The 25909-nt window shown below is 36.8% G+C and overlaps 1 protein-coding gene across 1 annotated transcript in view; it reads left to right on the forward strand.

The window, feature by feature from the left end:
• SNTG1 (syntrophin gamma 1) overlaps window positions 1–25909 on the forward strand; it is an 888222-nt gene that overhangs the window by 669640 nt on the left and 192673 nt on the right. Inside the window, exons 10-12 of the mRNA XM_043601045.1 lie at window positions 1043–1145; window positions 13392–13474; window positions 18367–18497. Of these exons, the coding sequence (XP_043456980.1) occupies window positions 1043–1145; window positions 13392–13474; window positions 18367–18497 (317 nt within the window). The remainder of the gene's footprint in view (window positions 1–1042; window positions 1146–13391; window positions 13475–18366; window positions 18498–25909) is intronic.

A 25909-nucleotide genomic window follows, 5' to 3' on the forward strand; every position in this document is an offset into this window, starting at 1 on the left:
AGTCGATGTGAGCTTTTTAAATTAAGATATATTTTGGGGCGCTTGGGTGGCGCAGTCGGTTAAGCGTCCGACTTCAGCCAGGTCACGATCTCGCGGTCCGGGAGTTCGAGCCCCGCGTCGGGCTCTGAGCTGATGGCTCAGAGCCTGGAGCCTGTTTCCATTCTGTGTCTCCCTCTCTCTCTGCCCCTCCCCCGTTCATGCTCTGTCTCTCTCTGTCCCAAAAATAAATAAACGTTGAAAAAAAAAATTAAAAAAAAAAGATATATTTATATGTTTTCTAGGTACCTTTGCTCTAAATAACTCCTCAGCTTCTTGTACTTCTTTAGCTATTTCTCACATGTATCTTGATATAATATTTTAAGACATTGACATTACTGTAAGTGACAGAAGTAAACCCATTAGTTTACAATGTGAAACATGTTGAGAGTTGAGGATAACAGTCTTCACCATTATTCCAAGTTTGCAGGGAAAGGAAGCATGAAATATGCAGTGATATGACAGGAAAGGAATACCTATGTGTTTCTTGTGTGGTTTTGTTTGCTTGTTTGTTTTGTTGTTGTTGTTTTTGCAAAAGTGCTTGAGTGAATCGGGGCAATTTTATTTAATTTGAATTAGCTCTTTCATCAACATCTTCAGGGTCATTTATTTTTATATGTCCAAGGGGGTGCATAATAGAGGTTCAATAAATATTTATTAAATTAATGGCATAGAGGCTCGAGCACCGTACCTTCCTATAGAAGTCATAATCTCTCATATTGCCTAATAGAGACTGTACACGTAAGAGGTATCTATGAATATGAACGGAAGATGATGACATTGTGAGCGAACAGGGGACCACCAAACGGTGGGAAGAGAAAGGAGGTGATGGCTGTATTCCGACAATGTTATGTAATTCATTCCGTATTTTAATAGAATGTTTCTCACCTCTAGGGCAAAAAAGAGAGGCGAAAAGACACCCAATCATTTCAAGGTCTTTGCTATCGCATAAGATATTTCGTGAACATACTGACGATGGTATCATTTTCACTCCTTTTTGTTTCAGGTTCAGGTTCTTCGGAACGCTGGAGAAGAAGTGAACCTGACAGTGTCATTTTTAAAAAGAGCGCCCGCTTTCCTCAAACTCCCACTGAACGAAGACTGCGCATGTAAGCATTTATGAAGAATAGGTAAAATGCTCGCATCATCATATTTATTTTCGAAACCGTTATTTGCTGACAGTAATTGATAATTTCGTTTTAAAGTTGGGATTTCTGCCTGAATACAAATATTTTTTATATCACACAGCATTTTATGAATGCTTATGCAAAGGGGACAGATGCTAGTTTATTTTTTTTAACTTGTTTTATTTTTTATCTTGTAATTCACGTCCAAGTTAGTTAGCATATAGTGCAACAATGATTTCAGGAGTAGATTCCTTGATGCCCCTTCCCCATTTAGCCCATCCCCCCTCCCACAACCCCTCCCGTAACCCTCCGTTTATTCTCCATATTTGTGAGTCTCTTCTGTTTTGTCCCCCTCCCTGTTTTTTTATTATTTTTGCTCCCCTTCCCTTAGGTTCATCTGTTTTGTCTCTTACAGTCCTCATGTGAGTGAAGTCATATGATTGTTGTCTTTCTCTGACTAATTTCACTTAGCATCATACCCTCCAGTTCCATCCACGTAGTTGCAAATGGCAAGATTTCATTCTTTTTGATTGGCGAGTAATACTCCTTTGTATATATACACCACATCTTCTTTATCCATTCATCCATCGATGGACATTTGGGCTCCTTCCATGCTTTGGCTATTGTTGATAGTGCTGCTATAAACATGGGGGGGGTGCACGTGTCCCTTCGAAACAGCACACCTGTATCCCGTGGACAAATGCCTAGTAGTGCAATTTCTGGGTCTAGGGTAGTTCTATTTTTAGTTTTTTGAGGAACCTCCATACTGCTTTCCAGAGTGGCTGCACCAGCTTGCATTCCCACAGATGTTAGTTCTGTTTCAGAATGCATTCAGCACATTTACAGTTATTTTCTAGCCTATAACTGGAGACACATTATTTATTTTAAAAATAAATATTTTAATAGTATCCTATTATGTGCATTGTATATCTCTATTACATTTCATTCATAATATCTGATGAATATACTTTCTCTAACTAGAAAATGATATAATCCTATGTGGCTCCTGGACTTCTAAACAAGCATTTACACTTGTCATGGAAGGAAGCACCAGTCTAGGTAGTAATGGAATAATTTTCATAAGAGTTAACTTCAAAATGTCTGTATCAATTTGTACATTAAGAAATAAAACATTATCAAACATTTTTGCTAAAAATCAAAGAAGAATATATCTTTTAACTGAGGCATAATTTGCATGCAATGAAATACAAAGATCTTAAATGCACAATTGGATTGCTTAATCTACATGCCTTTAAATCACAGAAGGGGGGGCGCCTGGGTGGCGCAGTCGGTTAAGCGTCCGACTTCAGCCAGGTCACGATCTCGCGTCCGGGAGTTCAAGCCCCGCGTCAGGCTCTGGGCTGATGGCTCAGAGCCTGGAGCCTGTTTCCGATTCTGTGTCTCCTTCTCTCTCTGCCCCTCCCCCGTTCATGCTCTGTCTCTCTCTGTCCCAAAAATAAATAAATGTTGAAAAAAAAAATTTAAAAAAAAAAAAAAAAAAAAAAATCACAGAAGGGTTCCTCCATGGCCCTTCCCAATAAATAACACCCCAAGAAACAACCATTAATTTAATTTCTTATCATTATATATTCCTTCTCTTTCTTGTAGAACTTTTTTAGAACACAAGCATACTGTATTTACTCTTTTATGTCTAATTTCTTTCACTATGAAAAATCACGTGTGTTTTAAATTTCAGTCATTTGTTCATTCACATTGCTGTGAATATTCCATTAGATAAATAGAATAAAGTTTGCTAATCATTCTCTGATTGATAGATAAGGGACCTTGTTTCCTGTTCGTTGCCATTATAAATAAAGCTACTATGAACATTCTTGTAGGAGGCTTTGGAAATCTTCCAATTTTATGTTCACTACCATAAGTACTTAGGAGTGGGGTTGCTCAGTCACCAGGTAGATGTATAATTAACTTGTTAACTGCCAAAAAGCATTTCTACAGAGAACGTTTATTTAAAAACCTCTTTTTCTCCACTCCAGCTATGTATGAGAATTCTGACTGCTCTACATTTAATTCAATATTTTATGGTCAAAGATTTTTTAGCTCTTCTATCGAGTGTAGAGTGGTGTCTTATTATACTAGTACTTTGCATATCCCTGAAGACTAATTATGATTAGCTCCTTATCATGTACCATTTGCATATATTACTGGAGATCTGCATATCTTAGTTTGTAATGTGCGTGCTCAAATTTTGCCCATCTCTCTATTGGTATATCTTTATATTATTGTAGTGCAGGAGTTTAAGAAAATATGCTGTACATAATCTCTGTCAGCTCATGTATTACAACACTTTTCTCTCAGTCTATGGATAACTATGTTTTCCCTAAAGGTGTCTTAGGTTTGCAGAAGTTTTCCATTTTGACAAACTCCAATTTACCATTTTGTGGCTGCTCTTACTGCATATGGCTATTGTTTTCCGTATCTTCTCTAAGAAATACTTGCTTACCCCAAGGTTGCAAAGAGACTCCCCGACATTTTCCTGGAGCTTCATGACACTGGCCTTTACGTTGAGGTTTAGAGTCCATCTTATACCAATTACTATCTTGTGTCTGAGCTAGGAATTTAGAATCAAGAAATTACTTTCTTATTTCCATTAATTTTTGTGTTCATCCTTCCACCTTAGCTGCCATGTTAATCCCCTAGGACAGGTTCTCCAATTTTGCAATTGTTCATGATTATTTAGCTGTTCTATACCCTTTGCATTGCTGCATATATTTTAGAAATAGCATGTCAATTTCTATAAAATCCAGTTACAATTCTCCATGAGATGAAGTCGGATCTATAGATAATTTGTAGAATTAACATATTAACAACTTGAAATCTGTAAGCCCATGAACATGACATAACTTTCTATTTATTTATGTTCTCATTTTTCTCAGCAACATTTTAGTATTTTCAGTGGGAAAGTCTTACATATCTTTCATTAAACTGATTTCTAAGCATTTCTTATTCTATCATAAATGGCATTTAAAATAATTTTAGTGCCCATATTGTTGCTAACACATAGATGTACATTTATATATTCTGCATCATAGGCTTAATTTTCTTATTAGTTCAGGTAGGACTTTCTGTCCGTTCTTATAGGCTCTCACCTTATACAGTTATGTTATCTGCAACTATTGAATTCTCCTTCTTTCTTTACAATCTGTATTTTTAAAATTTCTTTTTCTTGCCTATTTCAGTGGCCAGGACTTCCAGTAAAATGTTGGGCAAAGTCTTGAGGGCAGATATCTCTCTTTTGCTCAAGATATTAGGAGAAATTTCCAGTCTTTTACTGTTAAGCATGACATTCATATATATGCTCACTTATACCTTTTATTTAGGTTGAAGAAGTGCTCTTTTATTCCTAGGTTACTGAGGATTTTTCTTTTCCTTTTTAACATAAGTTGATGTTGAATTGTCACAAATACTTTTTATACCCATTGAAAGATTATATTTTTAATCTTTTTTTTTATTCTGCTGATATGGTGTATTTTTATTTTTTATTATATTTTTATGAATATAATCTATTGTCAAATAGGTTTCCATACCACACTAGTGCTCATCCCAACAGGTGCCCTTCTCAATGCCCATCACCCACATTCCCCTCATCCGGCCCACCATCCACCCTCAGTTTGTTCTCTGCATTTAAGACTCTCTTATGGTTTGCCTCCCTACCTCTCTGTAATTTTTCCCCTTCCCTTCCCCCATGGTCTTCTGTTGAGTTTCTCAAGATCCACATATGAGTGAAAGCATATGGTATCTGTCTTTCTCTGACTGACTTATTTCACTCAGCATAATATTCCAGTTCCACCCACATTGCTGCAAATGGCAAGATTTCATTTTTTCTCACTACCAAGTAGTATTCCATTGAATATATAAACCACATCTTCTTTATCCATTTGTCAGTTGATGGGCATTTAGGCTCTTTCCATAATTTGGCTGTTGTTGAAAATGGTCCTATAAACATTGGGTTACAGGTGCCCTATGAATCAGCACTCCTGTAACCTTAGGATGAATTCCTAGTAGTGCTATTGCTGGGTCACAGGGTAGTTCTATTTTTAACTTTTTGAGGAACCTCCACACTGTTTTCCAGAGCGGCTGCACCAGTTTGCCTTTCCGCCAAGAGTATAAGAATGTCCCCCTTTCTCCACATCCTTGCCAGCATCTGTAGTTTCTTGATTTGTTAATTTTAGCCACTCTGACCAGCATGAGGTGGTATCTCAGTGTGGCTTTGATTTGTATTTCCCTGATGAAGAGTTACACTGAGTGTCTTTTCATGTGTGTGTTGCCATCTGGATGTCTTCTTTGGAAAAGTGTCTATTCATGTCTTCTGTCCATTTCTTCACTGGATTATTCATTTTTCAGGTGTGGAATTTGGTGAGTTCTTTATAGATTTTGGATACTAACCCTCTATCTGATATGTCATTTGCAAATACCTTCTCCCATTCGGTCGGTTGCCTTTTAGTTTTGTTGATTGTTTCCTTTGCAGTGCAGAAGCTTTTTATCTTGATAAGATCCCAATAGTTCATTTTTGCTTTTAATTTCCCTGCCTTTGGAGATGTGTTGAGTAAGAAATTACTCAGCTGTGGCTGAGGTCAAAGAGGTTGTTGCCTGCTTTCTCCCTTAGGGTTTTGATGGTTTCCTATCTCACATTTAGGTCTTTCATCTATTTTGAGTTTATTTTTTGTGAATGGTGTAAGAAAGTTGTCTAGTTTCATTCTTCTGCATGTTGCTGTCCAGTTCTCCCAGAACCATTTGTTAAAGAGACTGTCTTTTTTCCATTGGATACTCTTTCCTGCATTGTCAAAGATTAGTTGGCCACACATTTGTGGGCCCAGTTCTGGGTTCTCTATTCTATTTCATTGGTCTATGTGTCTGTTTTTGTGCCAATACCAGACTGTCCTGATAATTACAGCTTTGTAGTAGAGGCTAAAGTCTGGGATTGTGATGCCTCCCGCTTTGATTTTCTTCTTCAATATTATTTTGGCTAATTGGGGTCTTCTGTGGTTCCACACAAATTTTAGGATTGCTTGTTCGAGCTTTAAGAAGAATTTTGATTGGGATTGCATTGAATGTGTAGATTGCTTTGGGTAGTATTGACATTTTAATAATATTTATTCTTCCTTTCCATGAGATTGGAATGTTTTTCCATTTCTTTGTATCTTCTTCAATTTCCTTCATAAGCTTTCTATAGTTTTCAGCATACAGATCTTTTACATCTTTAGTTAGGTTTATTCATAGGTATTTTATCATTCTTGGTGCAATTGTAAATGGGACCAGTTTCTTTATTTCCCTTTTGTTGCTTCATTATTAATGTATAAAATGCAATTTTATTGTACATTAATTTCTGTACATTAATTTTGTATCCTTCAGTTTTGCTGAATTCATGTATCAGTTCCTGGAGTCTTTTGGTGGAGTCTTTGGGTTTTCATGTAGAGTATCATGTCACCTGTGAAACTGAAAGTTTGACTTCTTCTTTTCCAATGTTGATGCCTTTGATTTAACTTTGTTGTCTGATTGCTGATGCTAAGATTTCCCACACTATGTTAAACAACAGCAGTGAGAGTGGACATCCCTGTCGTGTTCCTGACCTCAGGGGGAAAGCTCTGAGTTTTTCCCCATTGAGGATGATATTAGCAGTAGGCTTTTCAGACATGGCTTTTATGATGTTTAGGTATGTTCCTTCTATCCTGACTTTCCTGAGGGTTTTAAGAAAGGATGCTGTATTTTGTCAATACTTTTTCGTCATCTATTGAGAGGATCATATGGGTCTTATCCTTTCTTCTATTAATATGATGTATCACATGGATTAATTTGAGAATATTAAACAGCCATGCAGCCTGGGAATGAATCCCACTTGATCATGGTGTGAATAATTCTTTTCATATGCTGTTGAATTCAATTTGCTAATATCTGGTTGAGAATTTTTGCATTAATTTCATCAGGGATATTAGCCTGTAGTTCTTCTTTTTTGTGGGGTCCCTCTCTGGTTTAGGAATCAAGGTAATGCTGGCTTCATAGAATGAGTCTGGAAGTTTTCTTTCCATTTCTATTTTTTGGAATAGCTTGAGAAGGATAGGTATTATCTCTGCTTTAAATGTCTGGTAGAATTCCCCAGGAAGCCATGTGGTCCAAGGCTCTTATTTGTTGGGACATTTTTGATAACTGATTCAATTTCTTCACTAATTATGGGTCTGTTCAAATTTTCTATTTCTTCCCATTTGAGTTTTGGTATTGTGTGAGTGTCTAGGAATTTGTCCATTCCTTCCAGGTTATCCTGTTTGTTGGCATATAATTTTTCATAGTATTCTATGATAATTCCTTGTATTTCTGAGGGATTGGTTGTGATAAATACATTTTCATTCATGATTTTATCTATTTGGGTCCTCTCTCTTTTCTTTTTGAGAAGCCTGGCTAGAGGTTTATCAATTTTGTTTATTTTTTCGAAAAACCAACTCTTGGTTTCATTGATCTGTTCTACTGTTGGCTTTGTTTTGTTTTGTTTTGGATTATATATTGTTTATTTCTGCCCTGATCTTTATGATATCTCTTCTTCTGCTGTTTTTGAGGTTTCTTTGTTGTTCTGCTTCTAGTTCCTTTAGGTATGCTATTAGATTTTGTATTTTGGATTTTTCTTGTTTCTTGAGATAGGCCTGGATTGCAATGTATTTCCCTCTTAGAACTGCCTTGGCTGTATCCCAAAGGGTTTGGATTGTTGTGTTTTCATTTTCATTTGTTTCAATATATATTTTTTATTTCTTCTTTAATTGTCTGGTTGACCCATTCGTTCTTTAGTAGGATGTTCTTTAACCTCCATGCATTTGGAGGTTTTCCAACCTTTTTCCTGTGGTTGATTTCATGTTTCATAGCATTGTGATCTGAAAGTGTGCATGGTATGATCTAAATTCCTTTATATTTATTGAGGGCTGTTTTGTGACCCAGTATATGATCTATCTTGGAGAATGTTCCATGTGCACTGGAGAAGAAAGTATATTCCATTGCTTTGGGATGCAGAGTTCTAAATATATTTGTCAAGTCCATCTGGCCCAGTGTATTATCCAAGGCCATTGTTTCTTTATTGATTTTCTGCCTAGATAATCTGCCCATTGTTGTAAGTGGAGTATTAAAGTCCCCTGCAATTACCACATTCTTACCAACAAGATTGCTTAGGTTTGTGATTGTTTCATATATTTGGGTGCCTTCGAATTCAGTGCATAAACACTCATAACTGTTAGCTCTTCTTGATGGATAGACACTGTAATTATTATATAATGCCTTTCTTCATCTCTTGTTACAGTCTTTAGTTTAAAATCTAGCTTGTCTGATATAAGTATGGCTACTGCAGCTTTCTTTTCACTTCCAGTAGCATAATAGGTAGTTCTCCATCCACTCACTTGCAATCTGAAGGTGTCCTCAGGTCTACAATGAGTCTCTTGTAGACAGCAAATAGGTGGGTCTTGGTTTTTTTTTTTTTATCCATTCTGATACCCTATGTCTTTTGATTGGAACATTTAGTCCATTTATATTCAGTGTTGTTATTAAAAGACATGGTTTTAGAGTCACTGTGATGTCTGTAGTTTTCATGCTTGTAGTGATGTCTCTGGTCCTTTGTGGTCTTTGCAACATTTCACTCACAGAGTCCCCCTTAGGATCTCTTGTAGGGCTGTTTTAGTGGTAATGAATTACTTCAGTTTTTGTTTGTTTGGGAAAACCTTTATCTGTCCTTCTATTCTGAATGACAGACTTGGCTGCATATTTTTCCTGTTCATTACATTGAAGATTTCTTGCCACTCCTTTCTGGTCTGCCATGTTTCAGTATATAGATTGAAACTACTACCCTTATGTGTCTACCTTATGTGTAGGTTAAGGTCCATTTGTCCCTAGCTGCTTTCAGAATTCTCTCTTTATCTTTGTATTTTGCCAGTTTCACTATGATATGTCGTGCAGACGATCGATTCAAGTTATGTCTGAAGGGAGTTCTCTGTGCCTCCTGGATTTCAATGTCTGTTTCCTTCCCCAAATTGAGGAAGTTCTCAGCTACGATTTGTTCAAGCACACCTTTGGCCCCTTTCTGTCTCTCTTCTTCTTCTGTAACTCCTATGATACAGATATTGTTCCGTTTCATTGAGTCACTTAGTTCTCTAATTCTCCCCTTGTGATCCAGAATATTTTTTCTCTCTTTTTCTCAGCTTCATCTTTTTCCATAATTTTATCTTCTATTTCACCTATTCTCCCCCTGCCTCTTCAATTCTGGCTGTCACCACTCTCGTTTATTTTGCACCTCATTTACAGCAATTTTTAATTCATCATGACTATTTTTTAGTTCCTTTATTTCTGCATAATAGATTCTCTGCTGTCTTTTAGGCTGTTTTTCAACTCCATCAGTTAATCTTATGACTATTATTCTAAATTCTTGTCCAGTTATATTGTTTATATCTTTTTTGATCAATTCTTTAGCTGTCATTTCTTCCTGGAATTTCTTTTGAGGGGAATTCTTCCGTTTCATCATTTTGGCTACTTTTCTGTCCCTTATGTGTTTTGAAAGCTTGCTACGTGTCCTGTTCCTGCAAACACTACTATATTAAAGAGGGATCATACACTGTCCAGAGCCTGGCCCTTCAGGAGGTGTATTTGGAGAGTGTTACTTGTTCTCTGTTGCTGTGACTCTGGCTGCTTTATCTCCCTACTCGTAGTGATGTTTTGAACCCTCCAATAAGTGTGCTTTGATTTGTTCTTGAAGTAGCCCTGGAAAGTAAAACAAAGAAACAAAAACAAACAGAAAGCAAAAACTCAAACACACACAAACAATCAAAAATCCCAAAAACAAAAACCAGGAACACCAGCTACAAGTAAACAACAGGTGGAGGCAGATAAGGAAGAGCCCTTATCCCATACAAAGAGAGACATGACAGGGACGGGGAAAATAAAGGGTAAAAAAGGACCAGAGAAACTATATGGCTTAATCCAGAGAGAGAGAGAAAGGAAAATAAAGAAGGAGGCAGGGAAAAAGAAAATAAAATAATTTATCTAGACAGAGAAACTTTAAGCCTTAACCCCAAGAGAGAGAAGGAGATTAAAGAAGGAGGTGTAGAACATGTATCAAGAGAATGGATTAAATACGTCTGCTTAAACAAACTAGCAACCAACAACCAGAGTAACCGGACTAGAGGAGGGACGAGATAAGAAGGAGAAAAGGAAGGAAGACTGTATCTACATAGTAAGAATTGTCTGAGAATTAAATCAGGCAAAACAGCAGCGCTGGTCTGGAGGAGGGGCTGTCTGGTTCCTCCCTGTCAATCCCGCTCCAGGAGATGGGCAGATACCCAGTGCCAGTGGGCGCAGTTTGGTGTGGGCGGGTCCGCCTCCACTGTGGGCCCCCTGTCTGTCCCCAGGACCTTCTCCATGGACAGCGTGTCCCAAACTACTGTGTTCGACCCATCTTCACTGTGGTGTGGATGAAAATGATGGGGTTTGTCCTGCTCCGCCGACTCCCATGCCCAGCGCTCAGCTGGGATTTAAACTCTGTCTCTGCGCCCCCCACCCCCAGTCCACCCCCTAGTACTGGGGAAGCACCTGTCCATGTTGCCCTCTATTGCAGGCAGGCTTTGTCCTGTCCCACAGCACTCCAGGGAGGGGACCACTGTCTCCCACTGCAGACGGCGCTCCTGACCTAGCCACCGAGCCCGGGCCGGCTCCTTTGCTCCCCTTGTGGGAGAACAGGACAGTCGGCCCCAGTCCAGAAAAGGCCCGCAGTCAGGGATTGGGTGTTTGTCGCCGGGTCGGTGGTTTTACTCTCCCCCAGATACGGTCCTGTGCTTCCCCAGCCGCTCTTTCTCTTCCCTTTGTTGCTCTGCAGAAGAGGATCCCTCTCCTCCATTCGTTTTGTCTCCCCCAGTTCTCAATCATGCACCTTTGGCCCGTCAGGTTGTCCTGGTGGGTCTCTGGACGTGAGACTGTCTCTTTTCCTCCCCGACTCTCAGAGTTAAAAGTCCTTTAGTTTCAACAGTACTTTGATTGAGAGAGGAGGGAACTGCGGGTCCCCTCACTTCTTCACCGTGTTCCAAGATCAATATGGTGTATTTTTGAATATTTATTTGGAATGCCAAATTGAGCTTGTATTCCCGGGATAAACACTACGTGGTGATGAAAAAAAATTTATTGCTGGTTTCAATTTGCTAATATATTAAGGCTTTTTTGGGGGCGCCTGGGTGGCTCAGTCGGTTAAGCGTCCGACTTCAGCCAGGTCACGATCTCGCGGTCAGTGAGTTCGAGCCCCGCGTCAGGCTCTGGGCTGATGGCTCAGAGCCTGGAGCCTGTTTCCGATTCTGTGTCTCCCTGTCTCTCTGCCCCTCCCCCGTTCATGCTCTGTCTCTCTCTGTCCCAAAAATAAAATAAACGTTGAAAAAAAAAATTAAAAAAAAAAGACTTTTTTGAAAACAAATGTTCATGAGGGATATCCATATATACATCTTGTTAATGTTTTAGTGGGATTTTGGTGACAGGGTTTTTGACATTTTCACGTACGTTGTGCAGTGGTAACTCCTCCTTTATTTCCACAAAGAATTTGCTTAACAGTAATAGTATATTTTTCTTAAATCACTTAGTAAACTCACCAAAGAAGCAATCTGAGCCTAGAATTATAGTTTTTATTTTGTCTGAATTAATCTCTTCAGTGCTTATAGGACTTTTTCTGATATTCTTTTCTTCCTTTGTAAGGTTTGGTAAAATGTTTTTCAAGATTTTTTTTTTTGCCATTTTAACTAAGTTACGAATTTAATTGCATGAAATTATTCATCATATCATTTTATTATTCCTTTTAAGATTTGTTGACTTGCTCGACTTGCAATAATACTGCCTCTTTTGTTCCTGATATCAATAACTTGTATTTTCTCACTCTTTTGCCCCATCACTTTTCCTATGGGTTTTATTAATCTTTCCAAAAAAAAAAACATTTTTGTCTTGGTTAATTTTGTCCATTCTTTTGTTTCAATCTTATTATTTTCCACTTCACTTTTATTGTTTTCTATCTTCTATTTACTTTGATTTGTTTTCTCTTTCATACCTAACTTCTTAATGTGAAAGCATAGATCATTAACTTTGTACCTTTCTTTTGTGCATTTGTTTAAATCTTGGAATATCACTGACAAGACTGCTTTAGATCTGTCACAGAATTTGACATAGCATTTTATTCTGCTCAAAATGGATATAAATTTGAAAGTAATATGTTTATGCATTAAAATAGTGTCTCATAAGAGAAAATGCAGATAAACATCAAAAGAAAAATTAGCTAAAACAAAGTATGAAATGCTTAAGATTTAAAAAGTAGAAAAACTGTATTCATGCTGGTTTGGAGAAAAGCCTGTGATCCTCTTCTTAGCACCAGGAAAGCTATGGAACTTTAGAGTGAAAAATGGAAAACAAAATCACTTCCTTTTTCAACACATTAATGTTAGGAGTGTCACCTAGGAGCTCTCATGTTTGAATTTAAGTATAAGATTTAAATAAAAATTGGGAGTCAATTATATCAATAGTACATATTTATCAACATTTGCACCTTCAAAATTTATAATGTTTTCAAATAATGCAATTCATCAAAAATCAAGAAATACGTATTCTAATCCTGACTGTAAAAATTACTGCATTGTGAAAGCTGAGTTTAAGACACCCATTACTCATACTTAGGTTTCTCGTGAGAATCTGATGTGAAGCTTTTTAGTTTCAATTTCACCAATTTAGATAGCATCAGTGAAGGTACTTCCAATTATAGCATATGCCAAGAACATTTATAAAGAAAGAGCCCATGCAAACTTTATTTGCATCATGGAAAATGATGATAACTACCAATATGATTTGCAAGTAGGTTGAAACGTGACAGTGAATGGAACTTTGTAGATGAACCAAATTCTGCACAATTGTAAGTATGGGTCATAAGCGTAGGTCACTTGGGATAATGGAATTCAATAGCAGTTCTACAAGGTTGTATGTTTTTATTAATAAAGCTTCGCAGCATTTCTGAAATCAAAGATAAACATATGGGTATCCTTCAGGGTCCCATTTTAGTCACTTAGCCTACTTGCAAAACTGTGGCTTTGATAGAAGTGAGGTAAAAATGTATTTTAGTAACTGATTTCATGGTATTATCGAGGATCTGGAAATATACAATGTAGAATGCAGTCTAGCATATTTTGGTGTTCTGACCAGTGGGGTGTTGTGATTTTTTTTTTCCTGCAGGTGCTCCAAGTGACCAGAGCAGTGGTACCTCCTCTCCTCTTTGTGACAGTGGGTTGCATCTCAACTATCATCCCAACAATACAGTAAGATGGCCAAGGCATATTCAGACTAATAAGGAGATAACACAAAGAAAGGCGGAAAATATGTGTGTGTGTGTGTGTGTGTGTGTGTTTTCCTATTTTCCTATTTTCTAAAAACTGCTATTGAATCTCATTGCTCTGATATAGTTGAAGTCCTTGTTTGCTTCATCCTTTAAGAATTATGATAAACCAGGGGACATCTGGGTGACTCAGTCGGTTTAGTATCTGACTCTTGGTCCACCTCACAAATCTCACGGTGAGCTCGAGCCCTGCAGCTCTGTGCTGGCAGTGTGGAGCCTGCTTGGGAATCTCTCTCTCATCTCTGTCTCTGCCCCTTCTCTGCTTGCGTGCTCTTTCTCTCTCAAAATAAATAAGTAAACTTCAAGGAATTAGGGTAAACCAGGAAAAAATAAATAGGTCAATTATTAATTTTTAAAAATTTTTTGATGTTTTTGTTTTTATTTGTTTTTGTTTTTTGTTGTTTTTTTTTTAAGAGAGAGAGACAGAGTACAAGCCGGGGAGGAGAAGAAAGAAAGGGAGACACAGAATCTGAAGCAGGCTCCAGGCTCCAGGCTGTCAGCACAGAGCCTGACTTGGGGCCTGAACTCATGAACCATGAGATCATGACCTGAGCTGAAGTCGGAGGCTTAACGGACTGAGCTACCCACGTGCCTCAGTCAATTATTTTTTAATGTCACTTTTCTCCTCTCAGGGCTGCATTAAGCCTTTTGCAAGCTAATGAGACTAACTTCATGAGATCACATAACATCATGTAATCATTTTATCATAGTGCATATTATACGTAATTTCATGCTCTAAGTGATTTGACATGATTTTTATCATTTTTCCTTTGAAATCATTTAGCTGAAAGTAGCTGCTTAATTTTCCTTTTGGTAAGATTTCTTAACGATCTGCCGGCATACCAGGAAATTAACACAAAGCGAGAAAGATCTGATATCATATTAAAACATAATGAATGCTAAACTACACATGTATTTAATCACTGATAAAATTGGCATGTTTGTTTTATATACATTTAATAAAACGTTAAATTTCCTTTTCCACTTGTAGTTTGGGGCAAGCAAGTTTTTTTGTTTGTTTTTGTTTTGTTTTGTTTTTTAATAAACATGTTTGAACTCCTTATATTTCACCCTTCAAAACGTTCACACATCTTCAAGTCAAAGCAGTTTTCTCGGGTTACGTGTGAGTCGAACTTTCCACTGGGATCACAAACATGAAGAGCAGCAGAGCAGAGATTAAGCAGGAATTTATTTTTCTATTCTGCATATTAGGTTATAAAACACCTGTAGCTTCTGACTTGGATGATTCGTCTTCCACTTGAAATTCTTGCCCTAATTGTGGCGTTTGACTCCTTTTGAGCATCTCCAACCTTCATTGTACCTCACTGCATCACTACTGTTCTTTACCTGCGTGCCTTAGGTACTCGAGTCCTATTATAGTTTTATTATTCTTTGCTCCTAAAGAGGAACCCTTGGCAAGACCAAGGGTTACCCTTACCTGCATCAACCAAGCACATCTGGGTGTATTTAATCCGATCTCCTCTCTTATTTTTGTTACCAGAGAAATAATTGTCACATTATAGATGACATTTAAAACACTGATCTTCAGAAGGTGGCAAGATCTGAGTAGTTTCAACAGTGATTTCCTAATGAGTAAATAAATAAATGCATTCTGTGCCGCCATTACCACACATCTCAATTAGTTGACTTCCAGTCTCCAAACAAATCTTCACGTCTTACCTCAGGAACCGCTCACCTTCTTTCCTTACGATCTAGATGCTCTTGGCGCTTCTGATGCCCTTCCAGTCCCCTTTACTGGGCTGGTGCACCTACTACCCCCAGCTGCTGTGAGTGCTGGTTACCTGCCCCCCAAACCGCCCCATTCACTGCTGACCTCTCTTGTAAGGACCCTGTGCCTAGGAATTTGGAATCACCACTCCTGGGGGATGGCTGCAGCCTACAACTTGAGGCCTCTCTTCAGGAGTCCCCATCTCTGGCGAAGTTGCTCCCTGTCTCATCCATTGCTTCCCTCAGTCCTCACAGGTTTCTCCCGAGAACTTTCCCTTCTCATCTCATTGACCCAAAGTCCCCATCTTAGCTCTGTCCTCAGACACGAAGGAAGAGCTCCTTGACGTCAGAGTGGAGGAAGCTGTTTAGTCATATTTTCATTCTAATTCTTGTCCTTGTACCCTTGGATTCCTTTATGATAATGAGAAGTAGAGAAGTCACTATGGGTGGGCTATAGGTAAGAATCAGTCAGGTTTTAACTTATCCCACTGACATACATAAAAACATGTATGAAATTAATTTCATGAACTGTGCCTGTATGGTGTTGCTTGCTATTATGTCCTCCCTTAGAAAGGCATAATTAAAACAAGAAAATCACTCAGTAATTCTATAACATGACTGTTCCAAGTAAACCCAGCTATATAAAATTAAAAAAAATTGTCATAAATTTTCCTTACGGGGATTATGTCTTTCCATTTTCAAGAGGCCTTTTGTTTTGCTTTTAGCTTAGGGTTGAACATTATTTTGACATCCCTGAAGATCTTTAAGTGCAAGCGAATTCATGATACTTACCATGATTTTAGAGAATAAAGATCCAAACATATGTAAATTGACATAGAGTGCATTAAATTAAAAAAAATCAATGTGTTTCAATTAAATGAATTTTTGCTGAGAGCCTACTTTTTGGAAACACTTTTTTAGGTACCATGGGGAGAAGTTAATTGTGTTTCCTGACCCAGAAAGTTTAAAATTCAGATCTATAGACAAATGCATAAAATTAACTATGATAGAAGCAGAAAAAGAACAACGTATATAGCCTTCTGATATCAGAGAGAAGGGCTGCTAGAGACTTGGAATATCGGACTTAATTGAGCTCAACAAACATTGAGGGACCACAAACCAAATTTTGTTCTGATGCCTATCATGGAATAAGGGTTCAGGCCCGATCAGATCATACCGACTTACCCAGCCGGGTGCTATCCTGTGTTTCTCTTCTATAAGGTGTGGAGAGTAGAGGATATTGCTTCTCAAAGATTTATAAAATTAGGAGCAGTCAAAGGCATGCTTTCTTCTGACCCATCAGTAAATAAATGAACAGTGAGAACTGGGAAGGAAGTATGTACTATGAGACATATTTTCCACAGAATGTGTGCACGTTATAAATAGTCTCCTGAAGAGAAACATTCAATTCTCTGATGTGTCTAAATCTTTAAGTCTATCCTGGACGAGGCAACCCATTGTTTTAATTCCTATGCCTTAATTATTCTCTGAAGCAAATTTTGAGTAAGTAGGCATGAGTTTTGTTTTCTGAAACAGCATTTTAAGCATATGGGAAAATATTTTAACATTACCCCATCATCTTACTAAAAATATAGTCTAGTCCTTCTAAGGACCCCAGGTCACCAATTTTAGGGGATAAAAGAGTCCTTTGGTTTGCCAGCCAATATGAAAAAAAAAAAGAATTTGTTTTGTGTCCACCAGGAGACTTAAATTCAGATAATTAGCTAACCAAATTCTGAGAAATGTTTTTCATAACTGTATACCTTTAATGAATATTTTTTTATGCCAAGTCCTTAACAAAATCCGGATCAGCATTTTGCTCTGTATTCGATTCTATTTTGGTATGATGCTATTCTTGAGTGGCAATTGCATGGCAATATACTTTAAAATGTGTTAACTTTGGGGAAAAGAATCTATTTGAAAGCAAAGAATATCTAAATATTACTTTTCCATTCACATTATTAATATTCTAAGAAACAACATTCTTGACATTGAAGAACAAAGCTCCTGAAAAGTAGTTATGATCCTTGAAATTAAAAAAAAAATGTTGGTTCTAGCTCATATATAATTAAAAACAACCCTAAGACTACTGTTAAAGAAAAAACTAGAAAGAAAATTTTATTCAACTTTCACAATTAACTACAGATAAATAATCCTCAAAGAGCACTATATATATATATATATTTTTAATTTTTTAATGTTTATTTATTTTTGACAGAGACAGAGAGACAGAGAAAGAGAGACAGACAGAGACAGAGCATGAGTCGGGGAGGGGCAGAGAGAAAGGGAGACAGAATCTGAAGCAGGCTCCAGGCTCTGAGCTGTCAGAGCCCGACGTGAGGCTCAAACTCACGGACTGCGAGATCATGACCTGAGCTGAAGTCAGACGCTCAACCGACTGAGCCACCCAGGAACCCCAAAAGACCCAGCCTTTTAATGAAACTTAAAATACATGTAATTTTAAACCAGCAGTGGTTGATTTAACATCAATTTAAAACAATATAAGAACATACAAACATTTTATAAACTTGAAGTTAAAACACTGGACAGAGATTTCCTTGAGTAGTTTTTAAAAGTTGTTTTATAAGAAATTCATTCTACTCAAAAATATTTACAAGTAACTGATAAATTACGAGCATGTATAACACTGTTTAGTGCTTAGCCAATACTCAGAAAATATTGGGTAATTGAATGAACGACAACTTATTCTTATATTTGTCATTTATCATTACTTCCTTGTAACTTGTCCCATATTTCCATTCCTGAATGAGTTGAGTTCTGTCACCCTTTTAATTTTTTCTCCCTTCTCCCCACTCCATTTTTTCATAGGCTTTCCCTGCCATTCTTCATCTCCATTATTCCCTTCTCATTTTCTTATATAATTCCATTAATAAGGAAGTTAAAAATACAAATTTATTGGTGATGAATATGGATTCCTTTCTGAGGCATTCTATAAATGTCTTTTGATTATTTAGGGGGAAAAAACGATCCATCAAATGGAAAGTATTCATAACATAGGAACTCAAAACACAGAAATGAAAAAAAAAAAAAAGAAAAAACCAATACTGATTGTTTGTATTCTTTCAGGACACGTTGTCGTGTTCGTCCTGGCCAACATCTCCAGGCTTGAGATGGGAAAAACGATGGTGTGACCTTAGGCTGATCCCACTGCTTCATTCACGTTTCTCTCAGTATGTGCCTGGGACAGACTTGAGTCGGTGAGTTCACACCAGTGAGTTCTGATTTTCTGTTCACTGAAAAGAGGCCTGCAACCAAACTTTTAACATCATATGGCTTACGATTTTTATTCGCAGCACATTTCTAATGGTAGCAAGAAGAACTAAAAAAAAAAAAACCAATAGTGTAACTCAAACATTTATGAATCTGATGATAAAAGACATCCAGTTAATGCCCTGACTCTGCTACTAACTTGCTATAATGGATTCAGTGTCCTTAATGGATACGGTTTTATTGGGTTTTGTTTATTTATGTTAGTTTTAATGTTATTTTTTTCAAGGAAATTGTATAGTTCTTTTAGATAGCAAGATTTATCTTCATGTACTTGATACTATTCTCATATTATTATCTTTTTAAATAAGTGTAGACCCTAAGTGATGTCCTTTTCATTCTTGAATATTTTCCTCTCTTTTTGTCTTGGTCGTTTTTGCCATGAGGTTGTAACTTTTATTCATTTATTTTTTCAAAAGCCTAATCTGGGGTTTTGTTGAAGCTCTTCATTATGTGTATGTATTATAAATAATGAGTTTCTGCTTCTTTCTTGATTGCTTTCTTCCCATAAGTTCTTAGGCTTGACTTTTTGTTCTAGTTTCTTGAGTTGGATGTTCTAGGGATCCAGAAACTTCTCTGTAACAAGTGGTATAGTAAATATTTTAGGCCTTGAAAGGCCTTAATATCTCTGGCACAACTATTGAATTCTGCCTTTGTTTCATGAAAACAGCCACAGACATTATATAAATGAATGGGCATGGCTGGATTCCAATAAAACTTTATTTATAAAAAAGGTGGCAGGCTACATTCGATCTATAGGCCATAGTTTGGCAACCTTTGGTGTGATCATTAATTTTTCAGACTTTCTTTGCTAATATATGTAGTCAGCAGTGCATGTTTCCATCAAAGTCTGCTTTAGCTATACTCACAAATTTCAGGATTATGTCTTGATTTATTTACATTGCTTTTGAGTGTATCATTTGGTATAGTTTTCTGAGTGGTTGCTCAAGGCACTAAAATATACATACAGATTCACATCACAAGTATTGATGATTTATCACTTTGAATGACGTACAGAAACATTACTTCCATTTAGTTTCCTGAAATCCCCCCTACTTTGTAAGTATAATTATCTTAATTACTTATACAGATATCAAGCACCATATCAGGTGACATTATGGTTTTAGCTTCAGTCATCAGAAATTATCTTAAAAACTTAATGGAAAGTTATTTAAAGTTCTAAGCCTTCTGTTCTATTTCCTTCCTACTTAAAGTTTTTTTTTTTTTTTAGCCCTTCTTTAAAGGTAGTTTAATAGCATCAAATTCTCTTAATTTCCTTTGTCTGAGAATATCTCTTTATTTTATCTTCATTCCAAAGGATAGTTTCCCTGGATATAGAAATCGGAGTTGATAATTCTTGCCTTATATCTGAAAACTGCTGTGCACTGCCTTTGCACCTCCCTGGGCATTCAAATTGGTGCTTCCCTGTGAATAATATGTTCTTTCTCTCTTGCTGTTTTCAAAGTTTTATTTTTGTTTTTTTTTCTTTTATTATTTGTTTTTGTTTTTGTTTTCAGAAGTTTAATTGTAATGTGTCTTTGCATGGATTTCTTTGGGTTAATTCTCTCCTGGCTTCGCTCAGCTTCTTAAATCTGTATGTTTGTGACCTTCAGCAAATTGTGGATGTCATTTCTTTAAATGCTTTCTCAGTCCCAGTCCCTCCTCTCTCCTTCTGTCACTTTGTTGATACAATGTTAGATCTTGCATTATTCTTCTACAGATCCCTAAAAATTAATATTTCTTTTTGAAAGTTTATTTATTTTGAGAGAGAAAAAGTTTGAGCAGGGGAGGGGCAGAGAGAGAGAGAATCCCAAGCAGCCTCCACTCTGTCAACATGGAGCCTGATGTGGTTCTCAAGAACCATGAGATTGTGACCTGAGCCAAAATCAAGAGTTGGACATTTAACCAACTGAGCCACCCAGGCGCCCCCTATTCTTCTGGTTTTAAGTCAATTTTCTTTCTGCTAAACAGAATGGGAAAATTCTATTGATCTATCTTTAAGTTCTATGATTCTTTTATTTTTATTTTTTTAATGTTTTATTTATTTTTGAGAGAGTACAAGTCGGGGAGGGGCAGAAAGAGAGAGAGACACAGAATCTGAAGCAGGTTCCAGGCTCTGGGCTATCAGCACAGAGCCTGACTTGGGGCTAGAACTCATGAACTGTGAGATCATGACCTGAACCGAAGTCAGATGCTTAACCAACTGAGCCACCCAGGTGCCCCTAAATTCTCTGATTCTATCCTCTTAGTTTCCATTCTGCTATTGAGCCCCTTCAGCATGATTTTTTTGTTGTTGGTGGTGGTGTGTTTTTCAGTTTTATCATGTCCATTTGTGTGTGTGTGTGTGTGGTGTGTGTGTGTGTGTGTGTCTACATATTCTTTTTCTGGCTGAAATTTTCTATTTTTTATTTGTTTCGAGAGCACTTGTGATTGCCCTTGAAGCACTTTTATGATGACTACATTAAAATACTTTTCAGATAATTTAAACACCTTATTCCTCTCAGTATTGGTGTCTTTGGATTATCTTCTCTCATTAAAGTTGTGATTTTCCTGGCTTTGGTAAAACCAGTGATTTTTTTACAAATTTCATCCTGGACATTTTGCATATTAAATTATGAGATTCTGGATTCTCTATAGTCTCTTTTTCACAGCAGGCAACCCCTTTGTTGCCGTGTAGTGTGAGGGCTGGATGGGTATGTGTGTTACGCTCCCTGAATGCCTGCTCATACTGCCTCGATGAAGATGACTGAAGTGCTGGTCTGTCACACCCCTCAGTTGCGCTCCCTAAATCCTGGTGAAAGTCAGATGCCAACCCCATCACACATCGCCCTTGAGTGGGGTGTCAACTTATCTCCCTGGTTGGCCCTGCTGCCCCCTGGGAGGGTGGGTGAGTGGGGCTGATGTTTGTGGCTTTGTAGCTACAGGACGTTGGTAGAAGCATCACTCTCCATAGTGAGATCCTGCTGACAGACAGGAGGAGACGGAGGGAAAGCCGAAGGAAGGAGGCCAACCTCCCATCACCGCACTACACCTTGGTGATGACAGGTAGGAGTGGAGGCTGAGCTTCCTGCTGAGCCATGGTAGTCAACATGGAGGAGAGGCAGAGTACTGATTCACCCCATCTTACACCACCTCACTCAGTTTAATTGCCACAGGGTGGGTGTGGGGATTGAACTTCCCACTGGACCCCACTGACCCCACTGACATTACCCCAAGGGAAATGGGAATGCTGCCTGCTTCTTCTAGGTGAGGATCAGCTTCCTGCTCGTCCCCTGGAGCACCACCAGCTGGGACAATTAGAGGATGCGTGGAAGACAACCCCCTGCTTGGCCCTGCTGAAACCTGGGAAAAAGGGACACTGGCTCTCTTGATGCTTGATCGAGTTAGGACATGTTGCCAAAAAGATTGAATGCAGTTGGCCCACTCATGTCTTAGAGAACAGACTTTTCTGGAACCATTTTTTGTTTGTTTGTTTGTTTGTTTGTTTGTTTTTGGTCTTGCTGTTAGTGATTCTGGATTGCAGACTTCTAGAGCACACAGTCTAGGATGTATGGGAGGCAATAAGAAACCCCGTGAGACTTACCACCTTGTTATTCCTCAAGTCCCTAGGTCCTAGGCCATCAGTCTTATCCTTTACCTTTCGTGGACCATCTATGCTTGTTTTTGGACTATGTCCAATGTTTGTTGGTTTGTTAAGGAGCATTTGGGAGGAATGGGGCTATTCTGCCTTAGCCAGAATTGGAAATCCACAAGTGTTGATATTCATGGATTTGTTTTTTTAGTATTCATTTAGTAATATTTTCTAATTTTTGTTACAATTATTTCTTTGACATGTGGACTGTCTAAAAGTGTGTTGCAGGATTTCAGAATATTTTAGGATTTTATACTTCTCTCTTTTGTTATTGCTTTCCTATATAATTTCATGCTGAATAATTTCAATCCTTTGATACTTATTGAGACTTGATTTCACCCAGTATATGAATAGTTTTGGCAAACATTCCATATGCATTTGAAAGAATGTGTGCTGTCATTTTCTTTAGTGCAGTATCATACGTATTTTAACTAGGTCATATTTTTTCACTAAGGGTTCTGATCCTCTGTATCATTAATGGTGTTATCATTAATGGTGTTTTTGTCTGTTTATTGTATGAGATATTGAGAAAGTGCATTTCAGTCTCCCACTGTGATGGCAGCTCTGCGTGTTTCTTCTTTTAGTATGTCAATATTTACTGTATACATTTAATTTTATATTATTTGATATAAATAGACTTAGAACTTTATGACTTTTTGATATATCACCCTTTTATCATTATGAAATATCCTATATCTCTGAAACTATTTCTTGTTTTCAAGAATTACACCAAAGAACTCCTGGCGAATATTTACGTTATATATTCTTTTATCCATTTCTTTCAACTTTGATTAGTCTTACTCTTCAAAATGTGTCCTTTCTAAGCTGTATATATTTTTTCTTGTATTTATTTTTTTTTAATTCAAAATAACAACCTTGATCTTCTAGTTGGATTATATCTACCATCTTAGTATTTGTTTTCTGTTCAACACTTTCATTTTTTTTGTTTTTTATGATTAAACATTTTATCTTGAGATAACTGCATTTTCACATATAGTTGTAAGAAATAGAGATTCTCTTTACCCCTTACCCATTTTCCCAAATGGTGTAACTTCTTGCATATCTGTAGTCCCATACCACGTTCAGGAAATGGATAAAATCCACCACTCATTCAGAATTCACGTGTGTGTGTGTGTGTGTGTTGTGTAATTCTACAGAATTTGTTCTCATGTTCACATTCTCTTATCCACCATCATAGTCGCAAACAAGAATTGCTCCAAGAGAACTGTCAGAACCTTTCTGTTACCTTTCTGTAATCATGTCATATCCATCCTCCCCCAGCATGTCCCTGACCTCTGACAACTTATTAATCTGTTCTTCACCTCAATTATTATGTCATTTTAAGAATATTATCTAAATGGAATCTTACATTTTGTAAACTTAATGGACTGAATTTTCTTACTCAGCATCATTCTCTAGTAATTCTTCCAAGTTGTTGCATTTTTCTACTGCTCATTTGTTGTTAATTTCTAATAGTATCCCATGGTATGGATATACTACATTAAAAATATTCACTCCTTGAAGGATATCTGGGTTGTTCCAGTTTTGGGCTATTCTAAATTAAAATGCTATGAACATTTGTGTATACATTTTTATGTGAACATACATTTTCATTTCTTTGGAGAAATGCTCAAGAGCTCAATTGTTGACTTGTGTGCTAACAGTATATTTAGTTTGGTAAGAAATAGGTACATTGTTTTTTTGAATGGCTGTACCATTTTAAATTCCCATCAGTATTGCATGCATGATCTAGTTTCTCTACCTCTTTGCCAATATTTGGTATTGTTGCCATCTTTTTAGTTTGCATTCTGATAGGTATGTAGCAATGTATCTTTGTGACATGAATTTTTGTGTTCTAATTATGTTGAACTTCTTTTCATGTGCTTCCTTGTCCACAAAATCCTTTCTGGTGAAATTTCTTTTGTCCTTTGACTATATTGTAATTAACTTATTTTTTTACTCTTCAGGTTTGAGAGTTTTATTTATATTCAAGAAGAGAGTTCTTTGTCTCAACACACTAGTTTCTGTATTTTATTCCCTTTATCTTTAAAACATTTTTGGAACAATTATATATATTTTTTTATTACTTTTGTTTCCTCTATAATATTGACATATATATCTGTGTGTGTGTGTATGTGTGTATACACATATATATCCTTTTTTGTTTGTTTTAGTTATTGCCTAAACATTACACCATATATCATAGACCATCAAAGCTACAATAACAAAATACCACAGACTGGGTGACTTATAAACAGCAGAAATTTATTTCTCACGCGGTTCTGGAGGCTGGAAATCCAAGATCAAGTTACCATCATGGTAGAATTCTATGATGAAGGCCCTCTCCCTCATTCAAATAGGTCGTCTTATCTCTGTGTCCACACAAGGTGGAAGGAGCTAGGGATTTCTCTGAAGCTTCTTTTATAAAACACTAATCTCATTCACGAGAGCTCCACTCTCATGGCTTAAGCATCTCCCAAAGGTTCCACCTACCACTGCCATCACATTAGTCATTAAGATTCCAACATGGAAAGTTTAGGCGTGGGGAAGCAGAGGACACAAACCTTCAGACTGTAGTACTGTACACTCATGGTTATTGGAGTTAAATACCATTTACTAATTTTTCTTTCTTAGGAAAATGTTAAAAACTTAGAACACTTTAACTCCTTTTTTCCTTTCCTATCAATGGACATATTTCTGATATGATTTTAATTATACATGTATTTTAAATTACTCAAGATATTATATTATTATTTTCATGTAACTCTTCAAATGCATCCTACTTTTAATCTTCCTGTTTTTATTTGTTTCTTCTTTTGGTTTTATTTTTCTTCTGCTTTAACAACTCTCTTAATATTTCTATTAATGATATATATATATTTAATACATGTGTTTATTTTGTTTTGTTTTACTTAAAAAAATTATACATTTACATGATGTGGAATCACTTAGCTAAAACAATTTATGAGAAAAAATAACTTGTTTGGATGAGTCCAGATGACTCACTACGTTTTTATTTTTATGGTGCCACAATACATCAGCTGCTTTTAGCAATTGAATTAATTACACTCAATAAATATTACAGTAATAAGCAGTTATAAACATAGCACTATTCAGAGTGGATTGCACAGCAATTCAGATTCAAGAGCTAATTTATTGTTCATTCATTCACTCAATAAATATTGATTTAATGTCTGTAAGAGGAGGTGTTGTGTTTGCTTCTTTCCCTGAAGGAGCTCACAGGCCAGTGGCAATTTCAAGAGTGAGGAGAAAAAAAAAAGGATAAATTACTGGCCAATGATGACAAATATAGGAAATTATTTATCTTGGTTCAAAACCTGGGATGTTATTTGTAGGTTGGTTTTGCCAAGGCCCATAATTTTAACTTCAGTGATAAAATACCTCTCATATTTAATTGCAACAAAGTTGTGTCACTGTCATCTACTACTGTGTAGGCATGAATTAAAACGTCACAATGGTTTTATCAGTGATAGAACAGTTTATGTTCATCTATGGTAATGACCCTGATTTAGAAATATATATATATCAGATTTCAATTCTGAAGTGTCATAATGTTGCAGAAAATTGTAATGTTGGGGTATTAGAATGGGAAGTAGAGGTTGTGGGAATTTTGTCTATTTTTAATTATGCTTAATTTTCCTTATATGAGAAATTTGAATATATTGAGTATATAATTTTATATGTATATTA

This window comes from Prionailurus bengalensis, chromosome F2 (assembly GCF_016509475.1).
Source record: "Prionailurus bengalensis isolate Pbe53 chromosome F2, Fcat_Pben_1.1_paternal_pri, whole genome shotgun sequence".
Lineage (NCBI taxonomy): Eukaryota > Metazoa > Chordata > Mammalia > Carnivora > Felidae > Prionailurus > Prionailurus bengalensis.